At 45.4% G+C, this 18,016-nt stretch overlaps 1 protein-coding gene across 2 annotated transcripts in view; it reads left to right on the forward strand.

Annotated features, from left to right (window-relative positions):
- The window catches only part of LOC126524347 (unconventional myosin-XVIIIa-like), a 358,530-nt gene that overhangs the window by 95,403 nt on the left and 245,111 nt on the right, over positions 1-18,016 (forward strand). For both annotated transcript variants that reach the window (XM_050172677.3, XM_050172676.3), the window contains exons 5-8: positions 6,519-6,738; positions 10,197-10,336; positions 14,338-14,438; positions 16,464-16,524. In XM_050172677.3, coding sequence (XP_050028634.2) covers positions 6,519-6,738; positions 10,197-10,336; positions 14,338-14,438; positions 16,464-16,524 — 522 coding nt within the window. The remainder of the gene's footprint in view (positions 1-6,518; positions 6,739-10,196; positions 10,337-14,337; positions 14,439-16,463; positions 16,525-18,016) is intronic.

Below are 18,016 nucleotides of genomic sequence, written 5' to 3' on the forward strand. Positions count from 1 at the left end.
GGGCACGCATACGTACTAACAGGCGGCGTGTTTTGGTGACAAGACATTGCATGCTTGGAAAGAACATAATGGAAAAAGACAAAACAATAAGAGCCAGTCCTTCTCTTTAAACCACAAAATCCAAGCACCACATTCCACATCAAGGAAAGTTAGAACTTATTCACGTTTATTTCACGTCATGGACATTACATTCCTACAACAACAATGAAATGTAATTTAAGTAAGAAATTAGTTTGGTGTGGTAATAAATTAGCCATTGGTTTGACAAACTATCTACAACCAACTCGCTCCCGCTTATCAAAAACATGACTCTGGGTTCTGCGCTGAGTTTTCTGCGCTGGAATCAGAATTTGGAGGTGTCAAAGTCAGCACAGTAAAAATGACGTGGGGTCAAAATCACAAAGCTCTGCGTTTTATCGATGGTAACCTTGATGAAACATGCACAGTCAAGAGTGCAGATTTTCTGTTATGATTACTTTCTCTGGTGTAATGTGTAGTGTGCCCCAGTGAAGTAATGGATTATGTGGAAGCATAGGGTGGGGGCTTAAAATTGTCACCATTAGAGGCATGTGCCTTTCACTGGTATTGAGCAAGAATGTACAGGAGGAGGACAATAGTGTTCATGGAACTACAAGTGGATGACTGCAGGTTATGACAGCAAAGGGACTACTTTTAGAGGGGAGAACACGAACAGTCGCATCTGCGTGGAGGTCGTCTAAGGGATCAGACTTACAAAGGTTTGTGCGGACTTCGTTGCCTTGGCTCCAGCATCGTGTGAGGGCACCAGTGAAGCGATTGGTTTGTGTGCTGAGAGCAAATATAACATCTGGTCAAGCCTGGTTGAGGGTTCAGTTTGGTTTGTGTGTGCTCTGTAGCTATCCACAGTTAGGGTTGCCAACTCTAGAAGTCGCGCTGCTGTATAGCTGCCTGGCTGACATAGCTACCTATACAGATAGAGGTACTGTGAACATTTAGGGCCTATAGCAGAGCTAGAAGCACCACAAAAACGGAACTGCCTTATTGTTTATGACAGTGCAACAGAAGAAAAAAGAGAAGAATGTGCAAATGAGCTTTCAGGTGTCATAAAAAAGAAATCTGGTCTGTTTATTGTCATACAGTGGGCAAAAAAAAAAAAAAAAAGTTGGTCGTAACTTTTGGCCATCCTAACGGGGTCAAGCTATGGACGTCTGTTCAAAAGTCCAGAACATCCCACTAAATTTTGGACAGTTGACAACCATATTGGCAATGCTTTTTGGTATTTTCGAGCACAGAAATATGTTAACGCATTACAGCTTCTGTACTGCTTCACCTACAGTTGCTTTGGAAGAGCACTGTAAAGATATGTGATACGTATGGAGCACTGCGATGCACTCATCGATACAATCATAGTTCCTTAAAGGGACTCTAAAGGCCACTATTAAGTCAAGCTAAAGCAATATGTTAGTGCACGAGAATTTCTGAGGAGTCAATATTATCGGGAACAGAGGCTTAATAATCGAGAAATCGAGGTAAATGCAGGACATGATTAAAGGCTCCCCCGGGACATTCAAGTACTTGCCCAATGACGAAAGCACTCCTCAGTTAAATTTTGTCACTACAGTCAAACCTCGTTAATATGTGCCCACTTAATGTGTAATTGCGGTTTAAATGTAGACGCGAAGATTACACCACTCAGCCCCCATTGAACCCCATGTATTGGCTGACGGCTTAAGCCGCAGTTGCTCATTGCCCATCAAACAGTTAGTGCATATAATTTTCTTTCACGTTCTCCACGCAGAGGCACAAAATCGGCAAAATCTCATGTGTGCAGACGTTTGATTCTCGAGTTGTGACACCCTGACGACAGCCGTCAGCGATAGTTACGTTTAAACATGGCCACCATGACGTAGTTCCTGCTCATAGAGCTGTTCCCGATTGCAGCACACAAAAGCATGGCCTTCGAGATTCACTTCCGGTGGCGTGAAGAATCTGCCGGTAGGGGTGCGAATTCGCTGTCGCCGTCGAACCCAATCCAATTCAAGTAGTAACCGCGCAGAAGCACATTTTTTTAAAATGCATAGGCATTTATTTACTTACACTGCGAGAAAAATCTCCATCCGTTCATCCATCCCGTAAGACGACCCCTTTCGAGGTAAAGCCCGCAGCAGCAAGCAACTGTACCTTCACGCTGCTTGTTGCTTCAACGTGAACGAGGCGGCGAGAACACAGCGCTCGCGCTCGCTAAGCTCTCGGCACAAGCCGCACCCTGTCCCTTTCACAGATTGCATTTGGTGGAGGTGCTCGGTGTTGATCCCAGTTGCGATGAGGTTTATTGCCGATGACAACGTTGCTGGAACGCTAGGTATAGGAAGGCACTGCAAGGGCTGTCCGTAGCACGGGGCTCACTCACGATCACGGCATGGTCCTTCGTCTTCCTCATCAGTTGGCACATACACAGGGGCACGTCTGCTTCATTGCACATAGTTCTTTTCTGGCCGGTAAGTAGCTTCTGAACTGGCATGGACGGTTAATTTGTACATTGTTTAGTGCGTACCTAAACATTGTTCCTGGCTGATTACCTATTAATGAAGTTTGACTGTAGTACTCAACCACTAGTTCCAAAAGACATCCTTGTATTGTATTATAAGACAAAATAAAATGCTACTTGTCCAGTTCTATTTCATTTCTAGAAAAAAAGAACTCATTGAAGTTTCCCTTGACAACAATGCGGGCAGTCGAAAAGTTTCGCTTTTACTCAACTCCGCGCCGCCCATGCTTTCGCGTTTCAGTAGTTTCTTTATGACGTAGTGCTGCACTGGTCTTCCTGGCTCGTGAAACTCGCATAAACTGCAAGTAGCAGAGAATTCAACTTCCGTGTGATGTCGCGAGGTGCCCGAACGGTCTACACCACTTGACCAAAAAGCAGCTGCAGCGGTGAATTCACCGCTCTGTCTTGACTCGTTACTGCCGTCTGTCGTGCGCCATTTTACTCACCGACGGCAGCAATGGGCGGTGATGGCGTATGCAACGCCATTCCCCCGATTGGCGGGGGGGAGACTTGAATTGCGATAAACGTATTTGGACCCTTCAGATGCAATTGTCTCGTAAACCAAATGTTTTCTTGGTGCAATAGAAGCGTTGTGAGGTTTCTGGAATGGTAATTAACCACTGCACATCGACTTGGTATTTGCCTTTAGTGTGCCTTTACATCACTTGCACCAACATCACACCTCACTTGCGTTTTTCACACTTCTGCATGAGAAAGTTACAAATACTCTGTTTTCTAATCTGTCGTCAATCATCAACACATGTGAAAGTGTTTGCTGAAAGCCCTGAAAGCGGCTTAAAGTTTAGTAATGCAAAAGAGAAAAAAGCACATATAGTTGACTTCAGGTACTTAGACCCTGACAGGACTGACAAAATTGATTGAATTATCTGGCAAACCAAAATAAACAAGAGGCAGAAACAAGATGCTGAAAACACCACCAATTCATTTGGCAGTAATTTTTCCAAATCAATCATGCACATGAATTGAATGTGTGCCCACTTTTTATAGGTTTCTAAGTAGGAAACTAATGCAGAAATAACATTAAAGCTTACTTAACATTAAATAATCAAATTAATTATTAATTAATTAATATATTAACAGTAAAGCTCTTTAAAAAGCAATATATAATGTGCACGCAATTTTTTAGCAAAAAAAAACGTAGGATACCTCTGACCATAGCAATGAAAACAAGATGAAACTAGTGAACTTTGCCTTCACAGAATGGAAGTTCATTTACATCTAATGTTTATTGTCATCATTCTCAGCACTTTAGCACTTTCTGTGAACCACAACGTGACCTACGTATAGTTTGTTGCGCATTTGATATTCTGCATTTATCACATGGCTCTGTAACAACTGCAAACAGGGTGGTGGCCTACACGTAGACTAACCACCAGTCAATTTGTCCTGCAACTTGTGCACTTCTCCAGAACAGTAAAAGCACATGATGTGGCTTGTTGCCGCTAGTTTAGCACGTGACATGACTAATCTTTTGAATGAGTTTTCTTAATCGAAAACTGAAAGCAGCGCGTCATCTCCGTCATGCTATGCAAGAACTTGCTGTCGCCATCTTGTGATGGCAATGGCAATGATGCTGGCTAGGGTGACTGATGACAGGCTGCTGTAAACGCTGAAAATGCAGTTTTTGTTTCGTATCCAACTGTGCTGCATAGGCAATTTGTCGACAAACTTTTCCTGGAAAACCAAAAGGTGCACATAAGAACTGGGTGGATACTGTAATAATTTATTATCAGCTACCATTTACATTTTTGCTTGAAAATCTTCCTAGGCCAGGTCGAAAATAGGGCAGGAGAGAGAGAGAGAGAGAGAGAGAGAGAGAGAGAGAGAGAGAGAGAGAGAGAGAGAGAGAAGAAGAAGAAGCATGGAGGTTAACCAGACTGATTCCAGTTTACTACCCTACACATGGAAAGTGGGATGGGGGAGTGAAAGAAAGATAGAGAGAAGACAGGAGTCTGTACGCTTTTTCACTATAGGTATGAAGTCTGTTAAATGGGTTTAATGTCCCCGACCATTGCAGATGCTGGGGCTAAAGGGGTTGCTATGAGGATAATCACTGGGGTCAAGCGCATCCGTGCTGACCAGTCAAGTTTGAATTATCCGAAAAAACGCAATTTTAGAATCGAAATAAGGAAGGTTTAGGCTCATAGGAATCTATGGACATCATCCAGGACCTTCGGTCAGGATGAAATCGGGATAAAAGTTGGAATTAACCGGAGTGGAATTGACAGAAGTCTGCTGTGCAGAGGGAAATCTGTCTAAATTTTGTGTTGCTATGTCTGCGGTTGTTTTCATCGGGCATCTCTATTGGCCAATGGCAGCCACTGCACTGAAGAGGTGCGAACATCAGTCTAGTGAGTTCTTGCAAGGCCCAAGGATTGTGCTTCATGAGGAACAGGCGTGTTCCGGCATCCTTCGAAGTGTCGGGCAGTGGTTCGACCTGGGGGAACTGTGTGCTGGGCAACTGGCCCGAGTTGGTGAGCGCGCGGTATGAGTGTTACAGAAGCACAGCTAGCACACAGAAGTGCTGTGTGTGTGAGAGAGAGAGAAAGAGTTAGTGGTCACCTTTGTGCAATTTACCCGTGTCTGTGGAAGCAGCTTTTATACCACCAAACATGTATCATCATTGTGTTGCTAAACATGATGTCTATGGTGGCTTTTGATGTTGTACTGTTTGGGATTGAGGTCTCTTCTCCAACTTCGGTATGTGGAAGCTGTGTTAGGTAAAATGTAAATAAAATGTCAGCATTGCACATTTTGCAGCCTATTAATGCACACTTAGATAGCTCTTATATGCATCGGCTATTACATTTAAGAACTGAGGTTAGAATAAAAAGAGGCAGTACATTGTGGGTACATGTCCAGGTGGTCTATTATCAGTTATAACAATAACATTATTTAGGTCTCTATGTGGCTATCTGGGCTATGCTACGTACATGGGAAAAGTAGCTTTGTTGTGGCCTGCATGTCAGCTTCATTCTTTGGGTATTTGAGAGCATTGAAATGTGGCTGTGTAAACCTGTAGGGACGGAAGCCTCTTCCTTGCTTTGCAAGCGTTCTTAAAATCTGAAGAAAGAACTACAGTTAAGCCCCGCTATAAGGAACTTGAATATAACGAAATTATAAATATAATGATGTACAGTGGAACCCCGGTTATACATCACCCGGGTTTTACGACGTATTAGCGCAGTCCCAGTGAAGTCCCCATAGAAGCAATGCATTAAAAAACACGGTTATCCGCTGCAATTTTATGCCTGACCAGCGTTATACGACGACCCTCGTGAAGCGCGGGGCAGAATGGCGGACGAAAGAAAAGTGCTGCGGGCCTCTTTCCTCGCTCCGTCTCTCCGCATGCGGAGCGCTTGACACCGCTTGACCGGTTCGCTCCGGCGCAGCTTTCTTCCCTGTTTCGTCTCATAAGTTCGTATATCTGCAAATTCTATTTCAGTCTGACATCCAGAACCTTTTGCCGACTGCAACCGAAAACCCAACCATACCTGCTGCGACTGTGCCATAGAATAACTAGGCATATTACTGCGCTTCTGCATCAAGCTAGTACTAGCGTAGAACTTTGTGGAAGACACGTGGGTCCCAGCGATTACTCTGAAACATTCGATGACTGATGTATAAAGGCCGACATGCTTGACCCTCTGATCAGATTTTTCGACGATCGCCGACTGTATTCGCCACTATCGTTGTGCTTTACATGTAGCTTGCTTTTGAGGGCACAAGTTCGCCCAATAAAAATTCAGTTTTGCCATTTACAGTTTTGTTACTGTGTTCGTCACAGTCATTACCACATGACAGTAGTAACTCCTTCAAAAGCCCCATGTGGCTTAGTTTAACCTGGAGGCCTCCCCCCCATTCCTTTTACAGTTTGCTTGCTTTAAGGTGTTAAATATAACCCCTTAATTTTTTTATTGCTAACGGGGCCCACTTAACATGACCTTGTGGTGTGGGTGGTGGCTCGCAGGTGATGCGGCTGGTTCAAAGCTGCAAGGCAGATGACCTGCCACCGCATGTGTTTGCGGTGGCCCAAAGTGCACACTCGGCCCTGGTCGCGACGAGGCGCGACCAGACGGTGCTTTTCCTGGGTCGCAGCGGCTCGGGCCAGAGTGCAGCGGCCCGACAAGTCCTGCAGCATCTGAGCATCACGACTGCACCCACACCTGCCGCTGGGAATGCCCTCGCTGGTTAGTACACGACAGTAAATGTGTTAATGTATCGTCATGTTGCAGTTGATGTGCCAAATTAATTGGCATGACAAAGTAAATGCGAGAGTGAATCAGAAAGTCTTTGCCTCTATTTTTTCATTAGCCAATATAAGGTACATACAGGTAATTACAAATATATATACCATTCTACACACCTTACACTATTTTTCTGCATAGTTCCCACACTGGTTCAGACATTTGTCCCATCGCAGCATTAAATCTGAGATGCCCCAGTGGTAGAATTTGTCCGGCTGACTGTGGAACCACAGTTGTACTGCTGTCTTGGCTTCATCGTTGCACATGAATCGCTGTCCTGCGAGGAACTTCTTCAGCAGACTGAAATTATGGAAATCACTAGGAGCGAGCTCCCTGTGGATTTCGATGGGTCTTCGTCCCTTGCTCTGTAGAAAATGAATCGCACTTTGTTGCTCGAATGCCGTGGACGCATGAAGCACAACCACAATCTTCAACAGCTGACAGCAGCGCTGTGTCGCGGAGCTACCGGCGGACAAAGCTGGGCCTGTCCAAGAAAGGTCCACCTCTGAAAATGGATAACTTGACTTTGCATTTGCAGCCATAATTTGGCTTTAAAAAATTGGGGCAGGACATTCTGATTTGCCCTTGTATATTATTGGTGATCTTTAAAGCGAACTTTCTTTTACAAACTATTCTGCGATTTGGCATGTCACTTTTTTCCTTCTACTTATTTCAGCATGTACGCTTATAACTTATGTCGGATATGATGAATGTATTTTCATGTCAGATTTTACTTTGGTATAATGAGGTTCACTATATTGTGGTCTTCCAGTATAAAGCCATGGAGCTGAAATACGAAAGATTACAAGAACAGATAAAAGAAAGGTTCGTGCAATGACCTAAGAAGTACAGTTGAACCCACTTATAACAGTCCCAGGTGTAGCGATCTATCGGTTATAACGACCACATTTCAATGTATTTACGATTTCCCGATCCTCCCTGTGGAAACTGCTTCCAGATATAACGAACATTTCTTAAATTGCCGTACTGCTACAATGAACACTTCGAACCTGGTCACAGCAGAAAGAGGGTGCACGCGGAGTGCCAAAGCGTGAAAAAACTGGGTGCATGGCTGCACGTGCCCCGCTCCAGTCTAACCACAACTATAATTTCGGAAGCTGCAAGGAAGGTCACGTGTGGTCACACATATTCAAGGCACGCCTCCTGTGCACAGCATAAACAGCATGGTGCAGGGGGCGTGCACCGGTGCCGTGGAGGCCCGTGCGATATCGATGCCACGATGGCATCACTCTCATTTTTGTGTAATTGTCTATACGGCACCATGTGCATGATGCCTATTTCAATGATTTTGAACGACTGTATGTCTTTCCACCATGGGAGCAGCACCCGCTCGAGCATTCCGCTCGAGCCTACTGCCGAGCCCGAATAAGTGCGTGGAAATAAAGGATTTCTATTTTTTTTCTTAATCTGCTTTCTTGGACACCTGTTTATTCGGACATTTCCACAGTCCCTGTTAGGTCCGAATAAACGGTCAGTGACTGTACTTGATAAAAACAGCCAGCAGAGATCATTGTAACAAGATTATGTACTTCACTCCATCAATTTTTCTGTTGTGTACTATGGGTCCCAAATATTCGCTTTGATTCGAAAATATTCGCTTCGCTCCAAAATTCTTCGAATGGGATAACCTTTGAGACCGTCGTTATCTAAGAATGAGGGTCTCGAATCCGGCAACATTGAGGCTATCGTTATCTAAGAACGACAGCATCGCACATGTAATGTGAAGACGTGGGATCGTTCCCCATCTGCTGCAACTTGTTTTTTCGTCCACTTTCATTGCCATTAATTTATCATTTATTTAATTCAATTAGTAGGTACAAGTAATTTCCCCTATGTTTTCCTAGGTGTCTTTGTTTGTTGGCTTCTAATGGTATAGTTAATAAAAATCAAGCCCCTCGGTTAACCCCCTCTCTTCTCGTTCTTAGATAATGGGGGTCTCGAATCCGGCAACATTGATGCCTTCAGGTAGCATGTGTGGGTTTATTGACCAGTTGCCTTCGCCCAGAAAGATCATGTACACATGATGCCTGAGGCAGAAAGATGTCATGTGTCGCCAAGGTTTGTGTTTGGTGGCGCTGGTTGACACTCCCAAGGTTAGTTTTAGCAATAACATATAAGTACCCAAGAAAGTGGATGGGGAAACCGCACCACGGTAGCTCAATTGGTTAGAGCATTGCACGCGTAATGCAAAGACGTGAGATTGTTCCCCACCTGCGGCAACTTGCTTTTTCATCCACTTTCATTGCCATTAATTTATCATTTCTTTAATTCAATCAGTAGGTACAAGTAATTTCCCCTATGTTTTCATTGCTTTGTCTGTTGGCTTCTCATGATAGGTTCATTCGGTAAGGTATTTAAAAAATATATATACAGTGACGTTTGACTTCAAGAATATGGGTCACGCACAAGCGTATCCGTCCCATTCCTATAAAATTGTAATAGTGATGATATGGACATTTCATGCAAATTTCTGCTATTGTGGTCATCGTGATGTTCCGTATACAGTCCAAAGGCGATAACATCGTTGCTGCGTGCCATATGCTTTCATGTGCGAGTGAAAGTGGAACGGTGAGCGGAATTGCACACAAAGGATGAAAGTGGGAAGGCAGCACGGGAGCGAGGGGGGGGTGGCTTTTACTCTAGCAGCAACTGTGTAGTTTGCGCAGCGGTGCGTGCTATATCTTCGGTCAACTTGCACTTGGCAACTCGATCACGAGAAGAACCTGGTACCTCCATAGTGTGCACACAACCTGTATCAACTGACAGAGGAGGTAAACCCAGGACACTCTTTGCGTGGCCATAGCATCCGATCTGATTTTAATGGCAGTTTTTTCAAAGAAAAAAAAAAATCGTATGCAGGTCGTATCGTTCTATAAGACACACCGGCGAAAAGTGCAGAAAAAAATGTGATTTGTACGTCAGAAAATACGGTAGGTATTCTGCGACCAGATAAGGACATCTACAGAAATTGGCTGATGCAAGGCAGGGGCAGTTAGAGATTTAAAAGAAGCACCTTCAACCTGCAGTGATAATAAAATATGCTGACGATAATGATAATGATGACATACAGTCACTTTCATGCACTTTTTCTTGCTGATGATATGTTGTAGATTATAGTTGTCCACTTGCGAGAGAAACTGATGTTTAATGCTTCTTGGGAAACGCATTCCAGTGACTGTCACTTGTCACTATTGCAGTTATGTTATCATACGTTAGTTATGTTATGTAATTTCCATAGCACATTCTTGGGAAAAAACGATACACGTTGGAATCCAGTAAATGTGGCACTTTGTGCGCACTTTTGAGCACTTGGTCATTGAAGCTGGGGCCGAGGCACTGTGTAGTCTCACACCTCGTCTTCTGCCACTTCTGTACTGCAGAGAAGCTGACCGCCGCAGCCGCCCTGCTTGAGTCCTTTGGCAACAGCCGCACGGCAGCTAATGCCAATGCATCGCGCTTCACCCAGCTTTTCTCACTCGACTTCGACTACATGGGGCAGGTGGTTGCTGCCTCCGTTCAGGTGGGTTCACGTACTTGTGAGCTGTAGTGTAAATATCACAACCCACTTTTGAGTTTTAAGCATGCATGCATGCATGTTAGATGGTTCAGTGCATGTTGATATATACATAAAAGGCAGAAAGAATAGCTGCTCTGTGTATAATTTACAAGCATATTGTTTTTAATATTTTAAGATGACGGAGCTTACAAAAAAGCAATGGTGTTTTCACCAAAAGTTAGCAGTTATGCACTACATTAAGCTATGGTCCAGTGACCACCATGTTAATCCTGGTTGTAGACAATTACCAGTCACCACTTTCTTGGGTCCGCTGCTTAGCATGGGCCTTAGTCAAAGTGTGCATTGTTTAATCAGATGGAAAGTGCAGCACAGTTTGTTTGCAGCTGCAGTCACTGTTTACTCCAACCAGTACAGATTCAAACAGTGATTATTAGTGTGGTAGTCATTGCTGTTACTGCCGAAGACATTGGGCAAAATTGTAAGCATCTTCTCATTTTAGCTGGTACATTGCACACCTTGCAATGTGCTTTTCGAACACTCGGTGAGCCTTTTTCACCTTATAATGTCTGCATGTATCTTTGTCAGTGATGCGCTTGATTGCATTATGCAGGGAGAAAACTTAGGTGAAGTTAATAGACAGAGTTGAACTGGCAGGAAAAAGAAAAAAGATGAGTGCCCTTCCACTCTGTGAAGAAGGATGACCAGCGAAGCTGTGTATGTGGGCCCCTTAATGGCAAACTGCAGCTCCACCGTGGGTAGGCCCGGTATTGCACTATCTTCGGGATCAGCCCACGTGAGGGAGTGCTTTACGCCTGCATCACCTCCGCCGCAGGTATGCCCGGCATTGCACTATCTTCCCCGGAATCAGCCCACATAAGGGGAGTGCTTCACGCCTGCGTTGCCTCCGCCGCGGGTAGCCCCGTCATTTCACTATATCTTCGGGATCAGCCCACGTATGGGCAGTGCTTCACGCCTGCTTCACCTCCACTGAGGGGGTAGGCTCGGTATTGCACTATCTTCGGGATCGGCCCACGTCAGGGAGTGCTTCACACCTGCATCACCTTCGCCGCTGGTAGGCGCGACATTGCACTATCTTCGGGATTGGCCTGCATATGGGGAGTGCTGCATGCCTGCGTCACCTTCACCGCGGGTAGGCCCGGCATTGCACTATATTCGGGATTGGCCCATGTAAGGGGAGTGCTTCACGCCTGCGTCACCTCTGCCCCGGGTAGGATCGGCCCACATATCGTCATCATCATCATCAGCCTGGTTACGCCCACTGCCGGGCAAAGACCTCTCCCATACTTCTCCAACTACTCCGGTCATGTACTAATTGTGGCGATGTTGTCCCTGCAAACTTCTTAATCTTATCCGGCCACCTAACTTTCTGCCGCTCCTTGCTACGCTTCGCTTCCCTTGGAATCCAGTCCGTAACTCTTAATGACCATCGGTTATCTTCCCTCTTCATTACGTGTCCTGCCCATTTCTTTTTCTTGATTTCAACTAAGATGTCATTAACTCGCGTTTGTTCCCTCACCCAATCTGCTCTATTCTTATCCTTTAACGTTACACCCGTCATTTTTTCTTTCCATAGCTCGTTGCGTCGTCCTCAATTTAAGTAGAACCCTTTTCGTAAGTCTCCAGGTTTCTGCCCTGTACGCGAGTACTGGTAAGACACAGCTGTTGTACACTTTTCTCTCGAGGGATAATGGCAACCTGCTGTTCATGATCTGAGAATGCCTGCCAAAGGCACCCCAGCCCATTCTTAGTCTCCTGATTATTTTAGTCTCATGATCCGAATCCGCGGTCACTACCTGCCCTAAGTAGATGTATTCCCTCACCGCTTCCAGTGCCTCGCTACCTATCATAAACTGCTCTTCTCTTTCGAGACTGTTAAACATTACTTTAGTTTTCTGCTGATTAATTTTTAGATCCACCCTTCTGCTTTGCCTATCCAGGTCAGTGAGCATGCATTGCAATGGGTGCCCTGAGTTACTAAGCAAGGCAATATCATCAGCGAATTGCAAGTTACTAAGGTATTCTCAATTAACTCTTATCCCCAATTCTTCCCAATCCAGGTCTCTGAATACCTCCTATAAACATGCTGTTAATAGCATTGGAGAGATTGTATTTCCCTGCCTGACACCTTTCTTTATTGGGATTTTGTTGTTTTCTTTACGGAGGACTACTACGGTGGCTGTGGAGCCGCTATATATACCTTTCAGTATTTTTACATACAGCCCACGTATGGGGAGTGCTTAATGCCTGCTTCTTCTCCTCCGTGAGTAGGCCCGGTATTGCACTATCTTCGGGATTGGCCCGCGTATGGGAAGTGCTTCACGCCTGCTTTACCTCCGCTGCGGGTAGGCCCGGTATTGCACTATCTTTGGGATCGGCCCATGTAGCGGAATGCTTCACGCTTGCGTCACCTCTGCGGCGGGTAGGCCCAGTATTGCACTATATCTTCGGGATCGGCCCGCGTAAGGGGAGTGTTTCACGGTTGCAACACCTCTGCTGTGGATAGGCCCGGCATGGCACTATTTTCAGGATTGATCCACGTAAGGGGAGTGCTTCACGCCTGTGTCACCTCCGCCACAGGTAGGCCTGGCATTGCGCTATATTCGGGATTGGCCCACGTAAGGGGAGTGCTTCACACCTGCGTCACCTCTGTCGCGGTTAGGCCCAGTATTGCACTATATTCGGGATCGGCCCACCTAAGGCGAGTACTTCACACCTGCTTCACCTCCGCCATGGGCAGGCCCAGTATTGCACTATCTTCGGGATCGGACCACGTAAGGGGAGTGTTTCACGCCTGCAACACCTCTGCTGCAGATAGGACTGGCATGGCACTATCTTCGGAATTGACCCGCGTATGGGGAGTGCTTCATGCCTGCTTCATCTCAGCTGTGTGTAGGCCCGGTATTGCACTATCTTTGGGATCGGCCCGTGTAAGGGGAGTGCTTGACGCCTGCAACACCTCTGCTACGGATAGGCCCGGCATGGCACTATCTTTGAGATCGACCCGTGTAAGGGGAGTGCTTCTCGCCTGCTTCACCTCCTGCTTGTTTACGCCTGATATTGCACTATCTTCGGGATCGGCCCACATAAAGGGAGTGCTTCACGCCTGCGACACCTCCACTGTGAATAGGCCCTGCATGGCACTATCTTCGGAATTGACCCATGTATGGGGAGTGCTTCGTGCCTGCGTCGCCTCCACGGGCAGGCCCGGCATTGTACTATATCTTCGGCATCAGCCCACATATGGGGAGTGCTTAACACCTGCATCACTTCTGCCGCGGATAGGCTCAGTATTGCACTATATATTTTGGATTGGCCTGTGTACGGGGAGTGCTTCACATCTGCATCACTTCCGCTGCGGGTAGGCCCAGCATTGCACTATATCTTTGGGATCGGCCTGTGTACGGGGAGTGCTTCACACCTGCATCACTTCCACCGCGGGTAGGCCCGGCATTGCACTATATCTTTGGGATCGGCCTGTATATGAGGAGTGCTTCACACCTGCATCATTTCCGCCGTGGGTAGGCCCGGCATTGCACTATATCTTCGGGATCGGCCTGTGTACGGGGAGTGCTTCACACCTGCATCACTTCCGCCGCGGGTAGGCCTGGCATTGCACTATATCTTCGGGATCGGCCTGCGTATGGGGAGTGCTTCACACCTGCTGCACCTCTGCTGTGGGTCGGCCTGGTGTGGGGAGTTGTGTGTCTACACACGGACATGATCCTGGTGGAATAAGCCCCTAACAGCTTTGCTGTAAAATTATGCATTTCAACATTTCATATTGTTTTCTTGCATTTGTACATCCAATTTTTACCTTATTTCACAAAGACTACCATGGTTTCTTGCATGCACATGTGTCTAAAGAAAGATGCGTGCTCACTAAGCTGCATTGCAAAGAGTTCATGTGGAAGTGTTTCCTACTACGATAGCAATGGTGCCAAGTGTCATGAAGAAGGCCTGTTCTTCTCTGGCATGCCTTACAGGCGCTCATGCTGGAGCGGTCACGTGTGTCTCGGAGGCCTGAAGGCGAGCCAAACTTCCACATTTTCTACTATCTGCTGGCTGGTGCGGGAGACACACTCAGGTGAGAAATATTTTGGCTGTCCCGAATGCTTACATGAGGGAGGGCATGTCCATTTCCGTTCTCTATTCTTTAATAAATGTGTTACGCATATGCTGGGTGTTTCAGGGAGGATCTCACTCAGTGCAGCAGAGCTGCAATGAAGATCACGAGGGTTGCAATGTGGGATTGTTGGTAATGCATCTTCAAGTGGTGTACGGTTGCACAATTAAAAAACGGGACATAAGAAGACACACAGGGACACACACAGCGCTAACTTCCAACAATATTTATTATTGAAAACCAGGTCGTACTTATACACTCAGCCATCGTGAGTCGCAGCCATATGTGAACAGATAAACATTCAGAGCAAAACATTTTTATAAGTGATATGTTAAGCCATGCGCAAAAGTTTCAGTTGTTTTTTTAGAGAGAGCCAATGACGATTTGCTGATACAGGAATCCCCTAGGGCATCAATCTGCTTGGCTTCAATTATAAGTCTAGTCAGTTCGTACTTATTTCTACCAGTAATGGTTGTGGATTCGACGAGAGGGGAGCATTTATGTTCCTTACAATGAAGGGAGAGAAACCCATCTGATGCAACTTTGTCGACTTTATTTTTGTGTTCGCGCAGTCTATCACTAATGCATCTGCCCGACTGTCCAACGTAATACTTTCCGCACGATAAGGATATACAATATATAAATGATGTCTTACAATCTCTAAACTTCTTCCTGTGTTCAACTTCTCAGCTAGGAGCATTTTCTTTCTTTTCTGGTCTTGTTTTCCTGCACAAGCCGATTAGTTTGTTAGGTGCAAAAAAACCACATCAGTGTTATCTCGGCGGGCAATATTGTTTAGGTTGTGCGTCAACCAGTGGATATAAGGTATCACTGTTGCTCTTTTTTTCTCACGGTTACTATTTCCTTCCGCACGTTCAGAAGTCCCAGGTTGGTGCGCTTGCCTAAGTATTCCCTCTGCAACTGATGCCAGAACATGACTGGGATACCGTGCTTCATGTGAGTTTCCCAGTCATGTTCTGGCTTTACATATCACTTATAAAAATGTTTTGCTCTCAATGTTTATCTGTTCATGTGGCTGTGATTCATGTTGGCTGAGTGTATAAGTACTATCTGGTTTTCAATAATAAAACTTGTTGGAAGTTAGCGCTGTGTGTGTCCCTGTGTGTCTTCTTCTCTCCCATCTTTTAATTGCGCTACCGTACACCCCTTGAAGATGCAATGAAGAGATTAACTTGATAACGGAAGGCAGAATTTGTGTGACAGTTGATTAAAAATGTCAGCCTCCAGCCTCAGGCATCTCTTGCTTGAACACTGTTGATCACAAATGAACGAACTTGTAAACTAAAATTGGCTAAATCTAATTTTAATTAGCATCACTAGGAGGTTTTTAAGTTTGTAGAACTAGAGCCAGCCAATATGCAAAGCTTAAACGTCTGCTACCAGTGCTGCTACTGCATGAAGTTTCAGTAAAGGTACAACTGGAATGTGTGGTGCTGTGGCAGTAAACTGCAATAAATAGTTTAAAAAATGAAAATTTGAACACCATTGCATTTTGCTTTAATTAAATTGTCAGTGAGCTTGACAGAACTTCAGGGAATTCGATGGTGGCTGCCTTTCTGCAGCTACCTAAAGAGAGCCAGGACCCACGCTGTGCAAGAATTAAAAAAAAACAAAAAAACAGTGTTACGATGCTAGCTGGCATAATTTGATGCTTACAGGCAGTGTAAATTTGACACCGACACACAAACAATGACAGAATTATTTGCTGCTGTGTCGACGTTAGGTTCACATTACCTGTAACTAAGGAGTCTTTTCCTTCAATTCTACTCATTTCTTATGACCTGTCGCAGCAAGGGGGTAATGCTAGTATTAAATGAGGTATGTTATCATGCCAATTAATGAAGAATGGTGAAAAAGATCCAAAATTTTTTTTTAATGTTACGTGCTATGGTCCCTGGTTTGCTTACCTTGGTAAAGGAAGTGCTGATTGTCAACCTTATTTCTGTCTTGTATGGTTGTGTGCAGGAAAGAGCTGTACTTGGACAATCTGGAGGAACCCAATCTTTTTGTCACCCCCCTTAGGAAGGTGCGTGTCCTTTTATCTCCTATCTCTCTCTTTTTCCAGTAAATTAGTGGTTGTAGATCTCCAGCAGACCTCCCGTGCAATGGCTGCTGGTATTCCAAGCAAAAACTTTCGCAGTGATGTCGTTAGCAAAAATGTAAACAAATGCATTCACACTGTCACACATTCATGCACAGTAGGACTTCGTTCCTATGTATTGGTGAAAAGTGCAAGAAAAAACATACTAAACCGGGAGGACGTATGATCCGAAGTCACTAAAAAATTTGGCAGACTCATCTGTGGTTGGCATCTGCGTAACGCGAAGCGTTGCAGCACGAGATGCTGACATGCACCTAGGCTGACAAAGCCCGAGCGGCCCGAGATACATGTTATCGTTTTTGCAGCTTCGATAAGCTTACATTTGCACTACTCGAATTTGGCCTATGTCAGCAGCTTCAGGTAGGGCACATAGATGGGAAGTTTTGACAAGCTCACTCGGGGTGAATCCTTGCTTCATGAGACGCCCACGCATTGAGCCGTTGAGACTCCAGCGGCCTGAGGCGCATGTTATTGTTTTTCTATTTCTATTGCATAGTGTTTTAAAGCGGTAATGGGAAACCAAAATGAAATTGAGCAGGTGTGTGACACGAGAATACGATACTGCCTGAGCAAAACATGACGCTAACTTTGTGCTGCCTACAGCAGGGAACGACAGCACATTTGTGTTTTTGCCCATAATATGCGTGCAGTACGCTTCCAATTGTGAATACAGTCAAACCTGGATACAACGAAATTGAAAAAAGTTCGCAATTTTTCGTTATATCCAGGTTTTTGTTACATGCAGGTTCGGGTTAAAACTGGTAAGGATCATGCCAAAACGAAATAAAAATGCGACAGATATCAATTGAAGTGAACTGGCCATTCAAAGAATTTATTTAATAGAGAAAAACTGCGTAATTTTCGCTTGCTGTTCTTGCCCGATTGAAGCCACTACTCGGCGCTCCAAGGAAACTTAAGGCATCCAGGGCTGCTTCATCATCCTGCTAGCCGACGAAACGGCGCAGAACGTCCACCACGTCCATCAGTTCCCTCGTGGTAGGCACTGCACAAAACGTATCAGGCTCTGACGAACCGTCACCTTCAAGGCTATCTTTAACAGTTTCCACAAGTGCCGCATCCGTCATCTCTTCCGTAGACAGCGCCATTATCAACGAACAAAAAGTCGCACAATTCGACACCGTCGGGCACCCCACCGTTCATGCGTAGTTCATCCCACGCTTCTGCGACCTCGGGTGGGCTTGAAGGTTCGTCTTCAGGGACTGTAGCTTGAATGGCCTGATTTACCTGAGCCTTGGCGAAGTAATTGGCGATCACTTGTGATCCGACGTCTTGCCACGATGCAGCAAGCATTTGGATTGCTTGGTAGATATCCACTTTCGTCAGCCGTCCAGGAACATCTTTTGTATCAATCGACGGTGGTAACAGCATTTAAAGCTGTTAATAACCCCTTTGTCTA

This window comes from Dermacentor andersoni, chromosome 3, assembly GCF_023375885.2.
Source record: "Dermacentor andersoni chromosome 3, qqDerAnde1_hic_scaffold, whole genome shotgun sequence".
NCBI classification, from domain to species: domain Eukaryota; kingdom Metazoa; phylum Arthropoda; class Arachnida; order Ixodida; family Ixodidae; genus Dermacentor; species Dermacentor andersoni.